This window comes from Thalassophryne amazonica, chromosome 14 (assembly GCF_902500255.1).
Source record: "Thalassophryne amazonica chromosome 14, fThaAma1.1, whole genome shotgun sequence".
NCBI lineage: Eukaryota > Metazoa > Chordata > Actinopteri > Batrachoidiformes > Batrachoididae > Thalassophryne > Thalassophryne amazonica.
This window is the reverse complement of record NC_047116.1, coordinates 8,624,766-8,644,624: the sequence shown is the minus strand read 5'-3', so window position 1 is coordinate 8,644,624 and position 19,859 is coordinate 8,624,766. Positions and strand designations below refer to the sequence as shown.

Genomic DNA, 19,859 nt, shown 5'->3' with positions numbered 1-19,859 from the left:
TGACCGGTGATCACCTTCATATTTCTTCTGTTTTTCTTGTTGCTTAATGCTGATAAATTATACTGTATTTGTTGATTTTATGATGCCTGATTCTGTTTTTCTCTCTCTTTGACGTGCAGCTCCATCCAGAGATGTGTGGTGTCTGTTTCTGTGGCCCTCCTGTCCTGTGCACCGGCAACATTTCCTGTATATTCATTTTGTGAACTGTTTTGTAAATTGTGTCTGTAGCATGGCCCAAGCAGAGGGTCACCCCTTTGAGTCTGGTCCGCTTGAGGTTTTCTTCCTTTTCTTGCCACTGACTACGTTTACATGCCGTTAATATTCGGGTTAAGGTCAGTATTCCGGTTTCTGAATCATTAGGAATAACCTGTTTACATGCTTAAGCAGACAGAGTTACTCCTGTATACATGGTCATTGGTATCATTTGGAATATTCCCATCTAAACAGCGACGCACGTCTTCCATCTGTGCTTGATTTGGTCTGGCGTTCGTGCAAATCCTGCTTCGTGTAATCCTGCTTCGTGTAAATCCCCTCACTACACACTTTTCTCAAACAGGCATTAACATTTTCTCACTTTTCTCTCCTGTGTAAACACTCTCTTTTTTCCTCTGGGTGAGAAGATTATAAACAGACACACGCAGAACACAATGCGCATGCTCTCCCTTCGCTCACTGCCTCCGGGGGTATGGATGCAGGACCCGCAAAGAATCCAAGTCATGGCCCCGGAGCTCTGCGGCTGCAGTTACCAAGACCCTGCGGCATTGTGGATTTTTTTTCCGTAAGAAAACTATCCTTGCGGGCTGCCTCCGCATCAAAACAGCAAGCGTAGTCTCTGGACCTGTTGCCAGATTTGGCACATCTCTGCACAGCAGAGAGGGGGGCGGTGTGAGTGGCCCGCTGCGGCGCTTACCGAGCCCGCAGACTCAGTAAGCGCATCGGAGGCAGAGCAATCGCAGTGATGCCGACTGGTACTGCGACCGGCCCGCCTTATAAGGACGCAGAACACAATGCGCTGTTTACATCTGCTTCTGTGGCGTCCGGTGGGTTGCACGCGCCGCATACAAGTAGTTGCTGTACTCAAAAGACCAAGATTCCTTGCGGATAGGACATGCGCAGAACACAAAATAATGTTCCTTTCTATGGAGATATCTCGATGCGCATTTACATGACCTGATATTCGGGTTAGAAAAGGAGTAACCCAGGGGTCTTATTCGGGTTTTTAAAAAGTGGAATATGAGCCTATTCGGGTTTTTGCGGGTGTTTACATGGCCGTGCGCAACCGGGTTATTGCTAATATTCTGGTTATGAAAGGATTATTGGCTGCATGTAAACGTAGTCTCTGTCGCCTGTGTGCTCACTCTGGGGGTTGGTATAGTTAGACCTTACTTATGTGAAGCGCCTTGAGGCAACTTTGTTGTGATTTGGCGCTATATAGATGAAAATAAATTGAAATTGACCGGCTGTCCCCATAAGTGGTCAAAATCCCACGATATCACCCAGGGTTCAAATGAGGCTGTGCTGCCCTATTAGCCTAGCTTAGCATGAAGACTGAATAGCTTAAGTTAGCCGAGTAAATATCCTTTAGAACAGCAATATCTGTAAGTATTCTGTATATTCAAGTTTATATTACCACTAATAAATATGAATGTAGCAATTCATTCACAGATTTCAGCTACTTGAAAAGCAAACTACCCTGCACAGATAGTGGTTGAAAAGTGCCAATTCATGGTTGCCGTTTATGGGAGGCTATAAGTCAAATGATCTTAGCAAAATAAGAAGCTATATTTGTATTAGAAGCTAGCTGCTTACATGGAAACACTATGCGACTTATGCAATTCACAAATTAACCCTCAGATATGTCTACGTTTAAGGATAGATTGATGATACTTATGGAAATGAGAGTTGATGAGAACAGTTATATTCACGTCAACTCCACTGTAACAGTTGCAGTATCAGGTATTGACAGTAGGGTGTGCAGTACCTTCATAGCAACATTCAAATAACTTCAAAAAACTTTGGAAGAAAAGCCGTCCAGTTTTCTCTTCTGCATTTCATTAGAAGAGATGTGATAAGAGTTGTGATTGGCTTGCAGTGTCTTCATTGGTTGGTTTGGCTAACAGCTGTGTTTGTGCTCCCAAGTCTCCTATTAAAGTGACATTAAAATACCCGACGACTTCAAACACACAATAAGAGCACGACACATGCACAGTCAATGGAAACGGCTTGTTTCTGCGTGTTCACAGACAACTAGAACCATTTCAGCAGTTCTTCTCCACCAGGGCTCAGGATTTACAGCGCCAATTTGTTTTTCTATTGCAAATGAGGCACTGTGTTGGAAACACCTCATTTTGCTTTACAACAAATTTAAAGGGGGGGGGGGGTAGCTGACAAACCAAAATGCTAACCCTGGTGGATTGCAGACATTGACATGCTTCTTCATCGCTCCAGCTGATTCATCAGCTCCTCCATGGCAGACAGGAAAGAGGCCTCAAACTCCTGATCAGAAAACCTTTCCACAGAGTGCCGGGCATTATGTCGGATCTCCATCTTTTCCGCCGGTGAGAGTGCCAGGATGGTTTCCATGGCAGCTGCATAGCTGTCCTCGCTGTCAGCCAGAAAGCCCGTCTGGCCACCCTCATATGGGACCACAATGTCCAACTTTGGACCACCAGACTTGTGGGCAAGGACGATGGTGCCTGCAGCCATACACTCCACCACACCTGAAAAGAGACGTGAAGACGGGGTAATTCTTCAGACAGCTTGTCAAAATAAATTGAAAGCTCTGGTTTTGATTGGGGTGGGGTGTCAGGATCTTTATAGCAGTCTGTCATTGTGGACACTGGGTTATCTCTATCACTGCTTCTTTTAGTTTGTTAGTCTGGCCAAACGAGATGGTCGCCTCAGTGAGTCTGATCTGTTTCAGGTTTCTTCCTACAATCAGATCCTAACCACTGTTGCCAATGTGCTTACTCGTGTTGCTCGTGAAAGTGGTAATGTCTTCACCCTACCGGTAGGGGGCACTATATTTCCACGTCAAGTGCTCACTATTAAAGTGGTTACACCATGGTTCATATTAGTGAAGGCATCATTCCAAATATGAAGGAAATCCACTATGTGGTCGCAAAAATCCAGCCCTGGATGGACTGAAATAATTCTAATATACGTTTCTAGATATGACTAGAAGCTGCACATAAAGTTTGCTTTGCTCGCTGTTAAGTTAAATTTGTTTTCGGGGTGAATGTGCAGTGTGAAGGTCTCACCAATACCAAAGTGTTCATTCCACATGGTGTGCAGACCAACTGTGGCGTCCGCCAGCCCTTTCTTCAACTCCTCAAAGGGCACATTGATTCTGAAGTCGACCCGGTCGGCCACACCCAGCTCCTGGCACAGCCCTCGCAGCATCAGGACTCTGTCCTCGTCCTCCTGGTTCCTACAGCCACCGATCAGTACCAGCCGCAGAGACTCTCGCCCACAGGACCCCTCCCCTTTCCTGTCAAGAAGTTTGTGAAACGCCCGGATCTGCATACGGTGGTCCTTCTCTGGTCGGAACTGACCCACTGACACAATGGAGTGGCACTTCCTTTCTGGAAACATTCCTTCTTTCCCATATCCTTCTTCCTCTCCACTTCCCAGCTCCCCTCCAAGCTCCTCCCAGCCTTCCTCCACCTCTTCATCATCTTCATCCAATGGGATGTCCAAAATGCTCTCACGTCACAAGGTGGGTAGACAACACTGGTGCGGTTCGGGGAGCGCCACAGGGCAAGTATGTGTCCCAGTGTCCAGGTGGAGTTCACCATGATGACATCACTGCAAGAACCAGCCAGGCCATAAAGTAGAGCAAAGAAGCAGTAGTACGCCACCTTAACTGCACTCAGCACCGGGTTTCTGGAGATGAAGTCAGCGTTATTGAACCTGGAAAAGATGGAAGAAGTGTAGATGTAAGTAAGAAGAGCGCAGATATACATGTATACCTTATTTTTATTTTTTTGTTGTTGTTGTTACTAGTTTTGGAGCTGCTGCAACTTATACACCAAAAACAACAACAAAATCACGCGTTCACTGTTAATAATAATGAGTACACAAAACAAACGCCAATAATAAAAGTACTCTACAACAATACACAAAAATTCCAAATTATGAATTTAATTTTAGTGCTTCCAACTCTATAGCCTCGAAAACCATGTTTATCTGAGGATTTTTGTTGTCCAAACTGCGGCAAATAACATTCAATATGTTGTCCAGCGTACCTCTGTCCGTCTTGCTTATTTTTATGCCCCGCGTGGCATCCGGGTTGTCCGTCCGTCCGTCTGTCCGGCGCAACGTAGCTCAGCACCTATTGCTCGCAAAAACTTCATATTTGGTGGGTACGTGCCTTGGAGGAGTACTTTGCATGGGTTCGAAGGCTAGTGACCTTGACCTACTTTTGAAGGTCACCAATGGTCACAACTGTCATATCCTTTGCCACAGCATCGCTCAGCACCTATTGCTCACTGAAACTTCATATGTGATGGGGACATGCCTTGGAGGAGTACTTCACATGGGTTCGAAGGTCGGTGGCCGTGACCTACTTTTCAAGGTCACCAATGGTCACAACTGTCAAATCCTTCACCTGAAATTTGATCGCCGCAATGTACCCCGGCACCTATTGCTTGCAAAAACTTCATATTTGGTGGGTACATGCCTTGGAGGAGTACTTCACATGGGTTCGAAGGCCGGTGACCTTGACCTACTTTTAACAAATTACCAATAGTTGCATTTGTTCGAAGGCTACTGACTTTTTATGGTCACTGTTGGCCACATCCTCTAAATAAATATAATGTCAATCTCCAATTTTTCCACTGTGTATCCCAGTTTACATCAAACACATGAGGGTTCAACCAAATACCTTCCCCACACATGTACATATTACTGCACTTTACATGGAAAATAGTACTGCGTGCAGGGCATTTCATGATGAATGTCTCTAGTTATAATTTAAAAGTCCTGAGGTTAATTAACAGCATGCTGCTAATTAACACCGACCTGTCTGTTGTTATATAGAGAAAAAAAGTTGTGACTTATACTCCGGTGTGAGTTAGGCCCCATTTCCATATCACATCTTTCCCCAATCCCTGCCTTTTCCCTTTTGTAACTGCTCTATAACAAAGGAGCACAAGTGGCAACACGCAGTCCACCTCCACAGAAAAATGCTGCACCCAGTATCTTTTTTGTGCACCAACTCTGAGTGCTTTTAAGTTGATAATCCTTCAACTTTTCAGACAGCCACTGTGACAGCACTGCAACATTTTTTCATGAAACTGGGAGGAGAGAATTATTGATGCTGATCTGTCATTCAAACTCTATCATAACAGAGAAAAATCTCATCTTTGACAGAAGATTGGACAGACTCTTGGTTATGGCTGTGGGTAAGTACTTTTTAATCACCATATGTAAGATAGCAGTGAGCTATTTATTATTCTCATAGAAACTAATTCCATGGGGTGGAGGTGCATTTGTAGTGTTACCGGGGGTTTCTTTCTCTGACCACAGACAGCATGTCGGTGCTGACGGTGGGATAGTGAACATAGCTTGCCACCTTACAGCCTCCCAGGTAGCGGAAGATTGGCAGAGTGAAGGCATAACCCATTGAGTCCACATACAGATCAGGAATGAAGGAAGTCAGCGCCTCCCAGCCTGAAACACAAACACAGCATCTCCAGCTCTAAAAACTGTCAGGCAGACAAGCAAAGTGGATCAAAAAACTTACCGAGGAACATCGAACCGGCACTCTGGCCCAGCAGGGTGAAGTGCGGGTACGAACTGGCCTCCACCAGCATCCGGTGACGGAGGAAGATGAAGGTGACAGGTCGTGGTAGTGTGATGTTAAAGCGCCGTTGGGCGCTGTTTAGAATCTGTTCACCATTCACTCCCTGATCACCCGTGTAAACCACAAAGGAGATGCCGGGGAATCTGGGAGGAGGAAAGAATGACAGTAATTCACAGGAGTTCAAGATCCAGATTGTCACATCCACCACACTACAGAGCTGCCCGAGGTCCAGACTGGCAATCACACAGGCAGACCAATGGTCCATCTATGCTCTACATCATAGGTGTCAAACTGATTCCAGAAAGGGCCAAGAGGGTGCAGGTTTTCTTTGTAACCACCAACTCGAGCAGGTGATTTCACTGATGAACTCTTCCCATCTGCTAAAAGTGATGTTCCATCAGTGAAATCACCTGCTGGAGTTGGTGGTTACAAAGAAAACCTGCACCCTCTTGGCCCTTTCTGGAATCCGTTTGACACCTATGCTCTAGATGATAAATGTGCCCTGTGTACTGAGATGCCACATGTTGTTGGATCATGCACCACATGACTATCGTGGTTAGGGGAAGTGATGGTCTAGTGGTCAAGCATTGGGCTTGAGACCAGAGGAACCTTGGTTCAAATCCCAGCCTGACTGGAAAATCACTAAGGGGCCTTGGGCAAGGTCCTTAATCCCTTGTTGCCCCCAGTGTGTAGTGGGCGCCTTGCATGGCAGCAGCATGACGTCGCGGTGAGTGTGAGGCATTGAGGTGTAAAGTGCTTTGAGTGTCTGATGTAGATGGAAAAGCGCTATATAAATGCAGTCCATTTACCATTCGTGGTGTTGTACTTGACGCTGCCTGAAAATACAAGTAAAACTTTGCTCATAGCTCATTTGATATGGCACCACTGAAGCACTACCCGAGGATTCTCCAGAGAAACCTAGTACCAAAGACAGCCAGTTGTCCCCTTAGATCACGAGTTACTGTCCAAGTTTCACAACCCTACAGTAAGACAGGAACCACTTGGGCCCAAAAAAACCTGCATCTCTGCAAAGGTACCTGCTTTGCCAAACACTTCAGTTCAGAGACCTCCTCTTCACAGGCATCTCTTGATATAGAATATCAAGATTTTCAGTGAATACAGATACAACCCCAATTCCAATGAAGTTGAGACGTTGAGTAAAATGTAAATAAAAACAGAATACAATGATTTGCAAATCCTCTTCAACCTATATTGAAACGGATACCTGAAACATGTTTCAAAAAAGCACCAGCACCACCACCAAACCACAGATCCCTCCACCAGCTTTACACGTCCTCTCCCCTTTCACCTTGTTTTTTTTTTGCAATCTCAGTGAGGTCTGGTGGTTTGCAGTGGACTGGTGATCAGACAGCAAAACCCTGGTAGATGTCCAGCATCCTGGCAGGAGGGCGGGCCTTGCTGGAGCTCTCAAGTCTCACTCATTCGGAGTGAGACTCACACTTTAAAGCGGTCCTGTTGGTCCGTCGTGCTGCCCTGGTGGCTGCCCTTCCTGGCCCCTGTGCCCTTCCGCTTCCCTTTTTTGCCTGGTTTCTCCTAAGGCCCTGCGTCCTGGACCCATTTCCGTCGTCGCTTGCAGTCGGCCGTATGGCTTCTGACGCATCGGAGTGGTCCATGTCTTATGGTAGGGTTCTGTACTTTTATCTTGGCCCAACACACCAGCCACAGTAGTGATCGGATATATAGCTGTGATCTGGGTCTCTGTGTGTGGTTGGTTATGTGTTCGTGGCTGACACCACAATTCGGTTTTGGGTGCTCTCAAGGGAATCAAGACTCTGGTGTCCTAGATTAGGGTATGAATGCTCACTAACTAGACAACAGACTGTCGCTGTCACTGCTTGTTCATGTGTGGTTTGTTCCGGCATGTTTTATGTTGGGGACCCGTCTCCTCGATGTCTCACTTCACAGTTATTGTCTTCACCACTTGTCTTTCATTTTTGTCTGTCTTCATGTTGTTTTGGTGTCGGTCCTTCCTGATAGAAGTTGTCAGTCGGCTTTGAGTAGGATGTTGTAGGCTGATCAGGAAGGGCGGATGGGGGTCACACACGCACACCGCATTCACTCACACACTACATACCTTCTGTCCTGCAAGAATAAATTGCATATATTGTATTAATGTTCATAAATGGTTCTGCCAGTGTGGCATTTACCATTACTATATATGCAGACAGGGGGCAAAAAATTTTAAAAAATAAAGCGGTCCTGTCAGGTCTCACGCATTCGGCGTGAGACTCAACATGTTGTCATGCTCTCATACTAATGCATGGCATTCTCTAAAATTTCTCCGCTATGACCTGGAAGTCAAGATTGGTGGAAGATAACTCTTTGAGCGTATCTCAACTTGAAAGCTCTACTTATCATTATCGAAATCCCAATCACTAAATCCTCTGTCATTGCTAAATGTTTGCTGTCATTGTTTACTGATCTGCATTTAGTGTGACTTGATAAAGTGTAGAGCTCTTGTTACCGGTGCATGAGGGCCCTCAGTGAACACCAGAGGACACGCTCCCCGCCTCCACCCGCATTGCAGTAAGGGTGGAAAAAGGCCACTGCCGGTCCACCGTCCCGGTCCCGGCGGGCTTTGCAGCGGCTCTGGAGCCACATGCGGAGACCCAGCAGAAGCAGCATGAGGAGCAGAGTGAGGAGGAGGCTGAGGTAGACACATGGCAGGACCAAGGACCACAGCAACCTGGGGAGGACGCGGACCTTCAGGATCTGACCCCAGCACTGGATTTATACAGGTAACAGTTCAACCCTAAACCCAACCCAGGACACACGGACCTCACCTGTTTTAAGCTGCTTTAAATAGGGTTTCGACCAGTTCAAAATTGTAACCTGATTTTAATTAAAAAAAAACAAACAAACAGCTATCAACAGACCTTATTTAAAGTGTTGGTGACATTTTATATAGTAAACAATCGTTAGTTTACACTTTACGATCGCGATTGTTTTTGTTTTGTTTTTGGTACTACAGCTAGCAGCTAATGAGCTATCGGCTCAAAAATCAACGAGACCTTCCCCTGTTTCTCTTCTTTTCTTCCAAAAATATTTGTTTAGCTTAACGTCTTACATAAGAACAACGTCATAAATCCTCATTTACCTCATTAAATCACAGAAACACAGAGAAAGTGATGATGGTGTTCGTGTCCCGTCATTTTCACAACATAAAGTCACGTCACCCCAAACGCGTCAGCTGACTCGGTGGCCTCTTCTGATTGGCCCAACTTTCTATTCACGTGGTCTAAGCTTTAATTTGTATTTAGCGTATTTTTTTTTCTTCTTTTTTTAATATTATAAAACGTTTTACACAACTTTATAGATGAACCGAAACAACATCAAGGTAAATGTATATATATATACATACAGCTCTATGATGATACCATAATAATAAATTATATGGTGCTTTGAAAAATGGTCATCAGATTAATTTTTCAGTTTAAAATTTACTGTTTGAAGCCCATGAAAAATAACATGTTTCAGGTCTGAATATTTTAAAACATAGTTGAAACATTTATCTCATTGTACTTGCTGTAGACATTTAAATCCAGGACCATGAAACAGAAAATGAATAAATCTTCACATCTGAGTAACGGGAATATTTGTCTTTTAAAGTTATTAAAATATTCCTTGATATTTTTCAGCTCTTTGCATATTTGTGGCTGCTTATCCATTTTTTAATCTGCAGCTTGTCTTTGTGTCTGCAGACCTGCTCGTCTTTCCAGTTTGTTTCTGACTGTAAGAATAACAAAATGATCCACTTACTTAAGTGCAACCTGACATTTTGTTTCAATAATACTGATCAATTTGTCAATCGATAAATCTTCATCAGGGAGGATGGGTGAAGTGATTCTTTTGTCTGACATCATTTTAAAGAAAATGCCTCTCCTGTGGCTCCTTTCATGACAGGCTGAAAGAAAATGCACAAAAACCTCAACCTTTTCATCAAAATCGGCACACCTGACCCTGAAGGTGGTGTGCAGGCTCAAGGTCGTCTGCATGCATTGCCATATAAAGACAAAACGCTTTTCATTCCTGTTTTTGAACTGTGATGCTTGTCACTTCCTTCCTCATAGATTTGAATAGATGCAGTGTTGGCCTGTTTCTGCTCTCAACTCAGTGTGCTGCCCGGCGAGCGGTGAGGAACGATACGGCCTCCGTGCCCTCCACACCCAGAGCTTCTCATCGTCCTCCACATACCTCTCTGTGAGCTACAGGTGAGTTCAGGTGACCTTTGATAGGATCATTGTGGTGCCACAAAACAGACTTTAAACTTTCAGATTTAAATTCACCCTCTGAGCTTTAAGGAGAAAGTGGGAGATGATGTGAAATATTTTCAAAAGCTCATCGTGTTGCACATAATGATTTATTTATATTTTGGTTAAAAATCCCACCTTGCATTGGTGCAGCTTGTTTTTTGTGTTGGTTCGGCTTCATTAAACACAGGAGGAGCGCAAACTTTAAACGGACTCTATGTCTATTTGTATGTTTTTGACGGCGTGTAAATGTCACACATGTATAACAATATACAATCCTGTAAAAGCTGAAGTGAGGCCTCTGTGTGGAGGAAAGAAGTTAAACCACTGCAACGAGCTGAAAAGGAAGTTTGTGGTTAGCTTCACTGCAACTGCAACAAGATCCCATCAAGGTTGAACAGAACGAGTCTGACACAATGCTTCGTGATTGTTTCAAGTTATTTTTTGTCATAGAGGATGCTGTAGATACAGTTGATAAAACTCCAGCATGCGAATGAATGCTTCATTTTACCTCCTCATGATGTCGATTTATTTAACGGGTTGTGGGTTTGTGCAAACTTTAAAAAAAAACACTTGTGTGCAAAATTCATTATGTCCCCCATTTGAGGTGCAAAATGCATAAAACCCACCTGGTTTCACAAAAAGAATGTGCACATGCTGATTACTGCGATTGACATTTCATCACTGTGTGGGCATGAATCATACCCGTCACCATCTGCACGCCAACACTCACGGAAGTGTGCAGCTGCGTCTCTACAACTAAGAACACAACAACAGTAACACTTCAGACTGTTCACATAGTTTACTTCCTGCACAGCTGGTGGCTTTTTAAGTTATTTCTAACATCATCTGATGTAAAATGCAAGTATTAGAATTTAATAAACTGATCAATAGCACGTGTGGGAATGAAGAAGGTAAGGTAAGAATAGTGTCAAAGTAAGCACCTCAATGAGGACATGGCTCCCTAGTAAATCACACATTTCATTGGCTAACCCACATATGTCCACTAACGGACATATGTGTGCCAGGTTTGGTCCATATCCGGTTTAAATTCAGATTCCTTAACTCTGATCTTGACCTTTGCTAAAAATTAACCCTTTAAAAGCAGTTCAAGGTTTGACCTTCATCCACACATCAAGTTTGGAAGAAATCACCCAAAGAACCAGGGAAGAGCAGGACAACAAACAGTCAGAAATACATGACCTTCACTCCAAAGATTGACCTTTGATAAATTTGACCTCACCTGGCTGGAGTAGGTATATGGTAACTTTCGAGAGGTGAAAATGGACTGGTTGCCTGCCTGGATAGTGGCCAATCATAACCCAAGGTGGTTCTGCGGTGTGGAGAAACTGACACCACATGCCACTGACGCAAGGTCCCAAACCTGACCTGGACAGTTACGGAACCTGCCTTCATATGGATGCCAAAGTGCAAATCTGAATGAAAATCAAAACTTTAAGCTTTGGCCTTTATGAACTACTCACTCAAGCCTCTGCCAGTGATATATCTTTGGCAAATTTGTCAATGCTTGTCTTGAACTTTACCAAAATTAACCCTTTTGGGCAATTCTACCAAGTTTGGTGGAAATCGACCTGGAAGCATTTGAGTAACAAACAAACAACCAGACCAACATTACTCAGTCTGTAGTAATTAGTAGAACAACAATCTGTGACGCCTTCATGGAGGCGAGATTTTAAAAGTGGTTTTGGTTTACCTGAAGGACACTGAACAAATTTGGCTTGAGTGTCCCTCTTCAAAGTGGTGGACATTTTTGGTAACATTCGCAATGGGGTAAAAAAAAGAAAAAAAAAAAAAAAAGAAGGAAACTCCAGTCTTGTTAAAATGGATGTCAAGTTACCTGTCTCATCATACAGAATCCAAAGATATATATTTTGCCCAATCTCCAACCTTCTGTTAAGTCACTATGACTGGAAATGTGAAAAAGTCAGTGCAGTTTTTGCTCAAGGGTCAAATTTTCAATTTTCACAGTCCTTTTAAATTCTAAATTTCTTGTGGTTTTTATTGATGATAAATTAAGTTGGAAAACACATATAAATTATGTTAAATCTAAAATATCAAAATCCATTGCAATTTTGTATAAGGCAAAATACTTCCTCTCCCAACACTCATTAGTTACCTTATATCATTCATTACTTGTTCCATATATGACCTACTGTATTGAAGTTTGGAGAACCACCTACAAAACTAATACGAATCCAATATTTTTTACTACAAAAGAAAGTGATATGGTTTATTAGTAATAAACCATATCGTGAGCCAACAAATCCATTATTTGTCTGTTTACATATTTTAAACATTTGGGACTTGATTGATTATATCATAATACAAATTATGTTTAAAGTAAAAGATAAACTTTTACTACAACATGTCCAGGACCTGTTCAAAATGGACTCTAGTTATAATTTGCGAGGAACATTATTATTTGAGATATCAAAGATGCAAACTACTGTAAAAAGTCATTGTGTTTCTGCTAAAGGTGTTAATATTTGGGAAAAGTGTCCTGATAACATTAAATCATTTGGTAACTTGGTTGACTTTAAAAAGCGCTATAAAAATTATTTAATTACTTGCTATAGCATGATGAATTAGGTTTATCGATTTTGTTTTTGGGTTTGTGCATGGTGCACTGCTGCTTGCATGTTTGTGTTCTGAAATTGTAATTCAGTGATTAATTTATATTTTGTATTAGTTATTGTAATTTCTCCCGGTTCTTTATGTAACATACTGCCCCCTTACCAAGAGCCAAATCAATATAGTCCTCATTTTGAATTTGTTGAAGTTCATGGTGAAAATAAGACCTGGGTCTTCACAGACGGAATCTATCTTGTGAAAGACAACAAAGATGGCTCGCACACTTTTATACAATGTGGGCATTACAGTGGGTGTGGTTTAGTCTATATGTAACTGACTCCCACAGATAGGGGGAGCCCTCCCTGCATCTGAAACTTGCACATGCATGATGGAAGTGAAACTTAACTCTCATGTTTAAACTTTAAGCCAGATCTCAGAGACTTCCAAACAGATAACAAAGACAAATACCTGATCATTAACATAAAATAAGGAATTAGTACAGATATTATCTAACATTATCATGGATATATGTATTTTTGGTGGCCAAGTGGTTAATGCGCTTGGTTTCAGTGCAGAAGGTTCCGGGTTCAAATCCCACCCCTGCCACATTTCTCCATGTAATGTGGAGTTGCGTCAGGAAGGGCATCCGGCGTAAAACCTGTGCCAATTCAACATGCAGATCCACCTTGGATTTGCTGTGGCGACCCCGAGTGCAAACAAGGGAGCAGCCGAAGGGACTTACTATTTATACATTTTTATTTTTTGGTTAAAGGGGTGGGCGTTTATAAGCTTTTGTCTGCCTACACCCTTTCGAGCACATGGATGCGTTGTTAAATTGTTTTCTTTGTGAGTTTTCTTTGCTATTTTGAGTCGGTATGTACTGAATAAATTCAGTCATACAGACTCTGGAACACGGATTCGAGACTCGTTTCCTGCAAAGGTTTTTGAACACATTTTGATTTTGCCATAACTAAACAAAGCTCAAATTCTCGTTACAACCTGATTACTTTCACAAAACATTTTTTTCTGTTCTTTTGTTTTGATGTGATAATGGGAAAAATTATCATGTGATTATCAAATAATTATGTTACCATAAGAAAACTGCATTAATAAAATAATGGGTGAGCATGACCGTCCTACATGACTGTAGGTAAAACAACAACAACAAAAAAAGATCAGAAACCAAAACGATGGCCATAAAACTTTAGAATTTATTCCTCTATTCCAGCCTTTCTCAGCGTGGTCCCTGGACCACCGGTGGACTGTGAGTGACCCATAGTGGTCCATGAGTATATTGGTAAAATATCACATTCTAAATTAATATCATTTTTTTAACCTAAAGGTTTTTCTCAAACCGTTTACAAATGACTCCAGAGTCCAAGAGGTCATAAAATACTGTTGGTTTTGGATATTTGGGGAGTTAGGTGACCTGCAGGATTTTTTTTCTTTGTTAGGTGGTCAGTATCTATTTTTTCCTAAGAAAATCGATAACTTTTATGTTGTTACTCTCTATCAACATTTCCTGTCAGTTGCATTTTTAAAATTTCATAATCTTCATGCACCCCTGAATCACTGGTTCATTTTCAGCTGTGCATACATATATATATATATATATTTAAAATCATATCAGAGAAACCATCTTGCTGCTCTTCCTCATGTGGTACAGGAGCTTTAATTATTTGTCTGTAGTCTGATAAAAGCATTAATGTCTTTCTTTGTGGTTTAAACTTTAACAGTTTAAAAAAAAAAAGAACAAAAAATGTAAATAGACTTTCATTAAAAGCACAGATCTATGTTTATGGCCAAAAAAGGATACACACAGCACTGAAATGTGACTCATCAGAGGCTAAAATAAAATGTCCTTTGCCATGTGACCAACATTTCTCAGAATTGCTTCACAGTTGGTCTTCCTCATCTGAAGCCTTTTTCTGTCTTAACACACTGAGCTTTAGAGTACGTTAATGCTGACGGAAAAGTAGAACTGGAGCCCAGAGAGTGACAAACAATACTGTGAATTAAAACACGGAAAACATCATCAGAGTGCGTGACGGTTCTGACAGGATCCACTCTGCACAATGAGATTTTATTTATTATTATTTTAAAACTTGAGTATTTCTAGTGGAAACATTCTCTGCATTTAAAGGGGTCATGTTGAATATTCTGTAGATTTTATGGTTAAATATGTTTTGGAGTTTCATGTAAAAAAAAAGAAAGAAAGAAAAAAATCAATCAATCAATCCCAGCTGTTCCACAATCTTATAACTCTACACTGTTAATGAAGTTACACAGAAGTCATATGATGAAGTAAAAACACCATTGCAGACATATATTTACTTGTATATTTGTATGGTGGTGTGTAGAGTGTGCAGAGTTTGCATCAACCCTCTAATGCAAAAAAAAAATTAAAAAAAAATGTCGTATTTCAAATCAAATCAAAATCAAATCAATTTTATTTATATAGCGCCAAATCACAACAAACAGTTGCCCCAAGGCACTTTATATTGTCAGGCAAAGCCATACAATACTTACGGAAAAACCCCAACACTCAGTGCATCATGGGAACCCCCCAGCAGTCTACGTCTATAGCAGCATAACTAAGGGATGGTTCAGGGTCACCTGATCCAGCCCTAACTATAACCTTTAGCAAAAAGGAAAGTTTTAAGCCTAATCTTAAAAGTAGAGAGGGTGTCTGTCTCCCTGATCCTATTTGCATGATTTAAATATGTACATCAGTTGCATGTGATCAGAATGTGTCCAAATAACAGAATTTTTTAGAAACTTAACAAATTTCTGTTATTTGGGCACATGTTGATTATATGCAATCAGTGTACATGTTTAAGTCCTGTTTCCTTTTTTTTCAGTGTTTAATTTTTGTATTGATTTGGTGCATTAACATTAACCTAATTTTAATCAGTTTATCTTCATTATATGCCATTTTCATGAATTACAAGGCGAACGTATGAATTGTTTTTGAGTTGTCCTATTCACAAACTGGAGGGCTGGACTAATTCATCTCTGTATTCACCCACTGCATTTTACAGGGTCAAAGCCTAAAATGCACATCTGCTCATACACTGAAAAAAGTGAAACACAGTGCACTTCATTCAAAGTACTTATTTACATTGGTCTAATGGAAAATTGTGGTTTCCAATTAAAATCTGCTGGAATCACTTTACAAAATCATAAATATACATTGTGAGAAACTAAAAAAATTAGCTGTAACAAATTGTAGCTGTAACAAGGTGCGTTTATACCTTCATAATATGGTGGTGCCAAGTGTTCACTGACCACCTGAGCATAAATCAGAATAGTTGGTATTTTACATGCTCATGTTCCTGATTTGAGTCCCTCTCTGCAGATTATTTGTGAGCACTGCAGCCGCTCAGATCCTGTTACTGTGAACAAAGACAGAGAAGTTGTTCAGAACATTCAGGAAGTTGTGGCCCATCAGAAAAGAGAACTCAGTACTCGGTAACTGAGGAGAAATCTTCTCTCTGAAGTTCCCGCTTTTTCACACTGATGAAAATATCTCCTGAGCCCATCAGTGTCCTCAGACCTTTAAATGATTTTTTTTTCTTAGTTTTTACAGGCTGCTGACATGGCCTGCACCACACCAATCTCTGAGGAGGAACTGGAAGAACTTAAAGAAGCATTTGCTAAGATCGGTGAGTCAGATCAGGACATTTTATTGCTTCTGATGCAGAAAGACTGCAGAGGGTTACTCACTCACTCATCTTCAACCGCGTATCCGAGCTCTAGCAGGGGACCCCAGACTTTATTTATTTAGTTATCCTTTATTTATACAGGCAGTCCCTTGAGACTCAACGCCTCATTTGCAAGAGAGACCTGTGTCACATATACAAATTACAACATTTCCAAAAAACAGTATTACAACAACATTGGATAAAATATCACAAATACAACAGCATTAACAATTTCCTATAGACGCATTCTCTAAATGTTTTATTAAAACTCTAAATTCTCAAAATGTGACCAGACTGGACAACTTCAGGTCCTGCTGTAGTGTATTCCAGGTGAAGCCTTTTTCCCCGGCTCTGTGCACACTGCAGGGACATTAAAAAAAAATAAAATCCTGGGAACAAAGGCTGCGATAGTTTGTCCTGCGTAACTTGACAAGTAAAATGGCACCAGATGGAGTATGGATTTATAAATGAATAAATATCAGTGTAAAAGCCTGCGCATGTGCAATGAGGGCCACTTTACCAATGAATACAGGGTGCAGTGGTCAGTAGAGAATTTGCTGTCTGCAGTGAATCTAATAGCTCCATGATACACAGCATCTAACATGCGCAGAGAGCTGTCAGAGGCATTCATATAGACAACGTTTCTATAGTCCAAAACACTCATAAAGGTAGCAGACACCAGCTGCTTCCCTTTCCTGTGCCTCTGACTGGAGGATCCTGAGGTGTTCCCAGGCCAGTGTGGAGATATAATCTCTCCACCCAGTCTTGGGTCTTCAACGGGGTCTCCTCACAGGTGGACATGCCTGAAACACCTCCCTAGGGAGGCGCCCAGGAGGCATCCTTACCAGATGCTCAAACCACCTCAGCTGGTTCCTTTCAATGTGAAGGAGCAGCGGCTCTACTCCGAGCTCCCCACGGATGACCAAACTTCTCACCCTGTCTCTAAGGGAGACACCAGCCACCCAACTGAGGAAACCCATTTCGGCCGCTTGTACCCACAGTCTAGTTCTTTCGGTCATGACGACATCTTCATGACCATAGGTGAGAGTAGGAATGAAGATTGACCAGTAGATGGAGTGCTTCGCCTTTTGGCTCAGCATCTTTTTCATCACAACAGTATGGCAGAGTGAATGCATCACCGCCCCTGCTGCGCTGATTCTACGGCCAATCTCACATTCCATTGTCCCCTCACTCGTGAACAAGACCCCGAGGTACTTGAACTCCTTCATTTGGGGCAAGACCACATTCGCTACCCGGAGTAGCAATCCAGTCAGTTTCCTGCTGAGAACCATGGCCTCAGATTTAGAGGTGTTGATCCTCATCATCCGCCGCTTCAACACTTGTTGCGAACCGATCCAGTGAGTGTTGAAGGTCACCGCCAACAGGACCACATCATCTGCAAAACGCAGTGATGAGACCCTGAGCCACCAAAACTGAAACCCTCCTCCCCCTGGCTACACCTTGATATCCTGTCCCATAAATATCACAAACAGGATTGGTGACAGGTGCAGCCCTGGAGGAGGCCAGCCCCCACCGAGAAAACGAGTCTGACTTACTGCCGAGCACCCGAACACAGCTCTTCGCTTTGTAAGTACAGAGATTGGATGGCCCTGAGAAGGGACCCCCTCACTCCATACTCCCACAGCACCTCCCACAGTATCTCCCGGGGTACCCGATTATAAACCTTCTGTAAGTCCACAAAACACATGTAGACAGAATGGGCATACTCCCAGGATCGTTTTGAGAGTGAAGAGCTGGTCAGTTGTTCCACGAATGGTTTCATAAGACACCATGACAAAATGAGGGGAGGAAATGTGACCCGGCCCAGAGGAAGCCCAGGGCTCCCATCTGGAGCCAGGCCTGGATGTACGGCCCGTAAGCAAGTGCCTAGTGGACTGAGCTTCCCTCGGAGCCCAGTCCGGGCACAGCTCGAAAAGGCAACATGGACCTTCCATCTCCACCCTGTGGGCTCACCACCTGCAGGGGGAAACCGCTGGTGTCGGGTGCGCTGTTCCCAGGGTGGCAGTGAAAGTTGAGGGCCTTGGCGGACCAGACCTGGGTGGCAGGGGCCAGCTCTGGGGGTGTGGAATGTCACCTCGCTGTGGTGGAAGGAGCTGGAGCTTGTGTGGGAGGTGGAGCGATACCAGTTAGATCTGATGGACCTCGCCTCCATGCACAGCCTCGGCTCCAGAATCACATTCCTTGATAACGGTTGTGCAGAGGGTTGGTAGAAAAAAAAATAGGTGTAATAAGGAGAACATAAAGGAACACTCAGTGTGGAATCTGGTGTTGAGAATCAATTACACTCGTGTACTGAAGTGCATGTGGAGGGTTTCTTTTCAGTCCTGTGTGTCTGTCACTCTGAGAATAAAATAACAGAGTTGTGAACCAATTTGGATCAAACATGGTGAAATGATTGCAGTCAGTCAAGACAGAGTGATGTGATTTGAGAAAAACTGGTTCAAGGTCCAAGTCAGAGATCAAGATAAAAAAAAAACTTGACCTAGTTGTTGTATAGAGAGAATATTTAAAATGTTTGGTCTTAAAGATACACCCTTGGCTACTGTTAAAGATTAATAAGAAGTCATAGATCATCTTTCTGTTGGTCACATGACCTTTGTTCTTGGGTGACATTAAACATCAAACTCAAGTTTATACCTGTTTAACTCAAACAGTTTCATGTGAGGTGTATGTGTTAGGCATGAGAGTGAGGTGCATGTGTGAGATGTGCACATGAGGTGTATGTGTGAGACGTGCATGTGAGTAATGCATGTGAAGAGGTGTATGTGTGAAGTGTATGTGTGAGATGTGCACGTGAGGTGTATGTGTGAGACGTGCATGTGAGGAATGCATGTGAGAGGTGTATGTGTGAGACGTGCATGTGAGAGGTGTATTTGTGAGACATGCGTGTGAGACATGTGCATAGTGTATGTGTGAGGCATGCATATGAGGCGTGCGTGTGAGGTATGTGAGGTGTATGTGTGAGGCACGTGTGTGAGGTGTATGTGTGAGACATGCGTGTGAGACATGTGCATAGTGTATGTGTGAGGCATGCATATGAGGCGTGCGTGTGAGGTATGTGAGGTGTATGTGTGAGGCACGTGTGTGAGGTGTATGTGTGAGACATGCGTGTGAGGTATGCGTGAGATGTAAAAAACATCAGTCTGAGTCCTGACACCAAAAAAAAATCAGACTGAATCCTGACAACAAATGTTCTGTAAACCTGAGTCTGGATGCTTTTTGTTGTTGTTTTTCATGGTTAGGTGTGACAGCTTCCTGCCTGATAAATGAAACAGTGAACAGTCGATGATGTGGAGATTTAAAGTGTTGATCAAAACCTCTTCTAATCTTCATTAATCTGAGGATCTGCTGCTTTAATCTGTTTCATAAATAATTTCCTGTAAAGTGAACATTTTTAGCTTTAGTAAAATGAGGGAGTCAGGAAGTTCCTGACTTTTTATTTTTATTTTTAATGGCATAAGTGAA

The 19,859-nt window shown here is 42.5% G+C and overlaps 1 protein-coding gene and 1 pseudogene across 1 annotated transcript; one reads left to right on the top strand and one right to left on the bottom strand.

The window, feature by feature from the left end:
• Window positions 1-1,567: 1,567 nt before the first annotated feature.
• Window positions 1,568-9,051, bottom strand: LOC117525104 (GDP-Man:Man(3)GlcNAc(2)-PP-Dol alpha-1,2-mannosyltransferase-like). Its single transcript, XM_034186943.1, is given in 7 exon segments — window positions 1,568-2,720; window positions 3,261-3,698; window positions 3,701-3,912; window positions 5,505-5,673; window positions 5,747-5,949; window positions 8,292-8,513; window positions 8,925-9,051. Coding segments are annotated over 7 exon segments (1,533 nt in total). The 5' UTR covers window positions 8,930-9,051; the 3' UTR covers window positions 1,568-2,436.
• The window catches only part of LOC117525121, a 30,571-nt pseudogene continuing 19,152 nt past the window's right edge, over window positions 8,441-19,859 (top strand).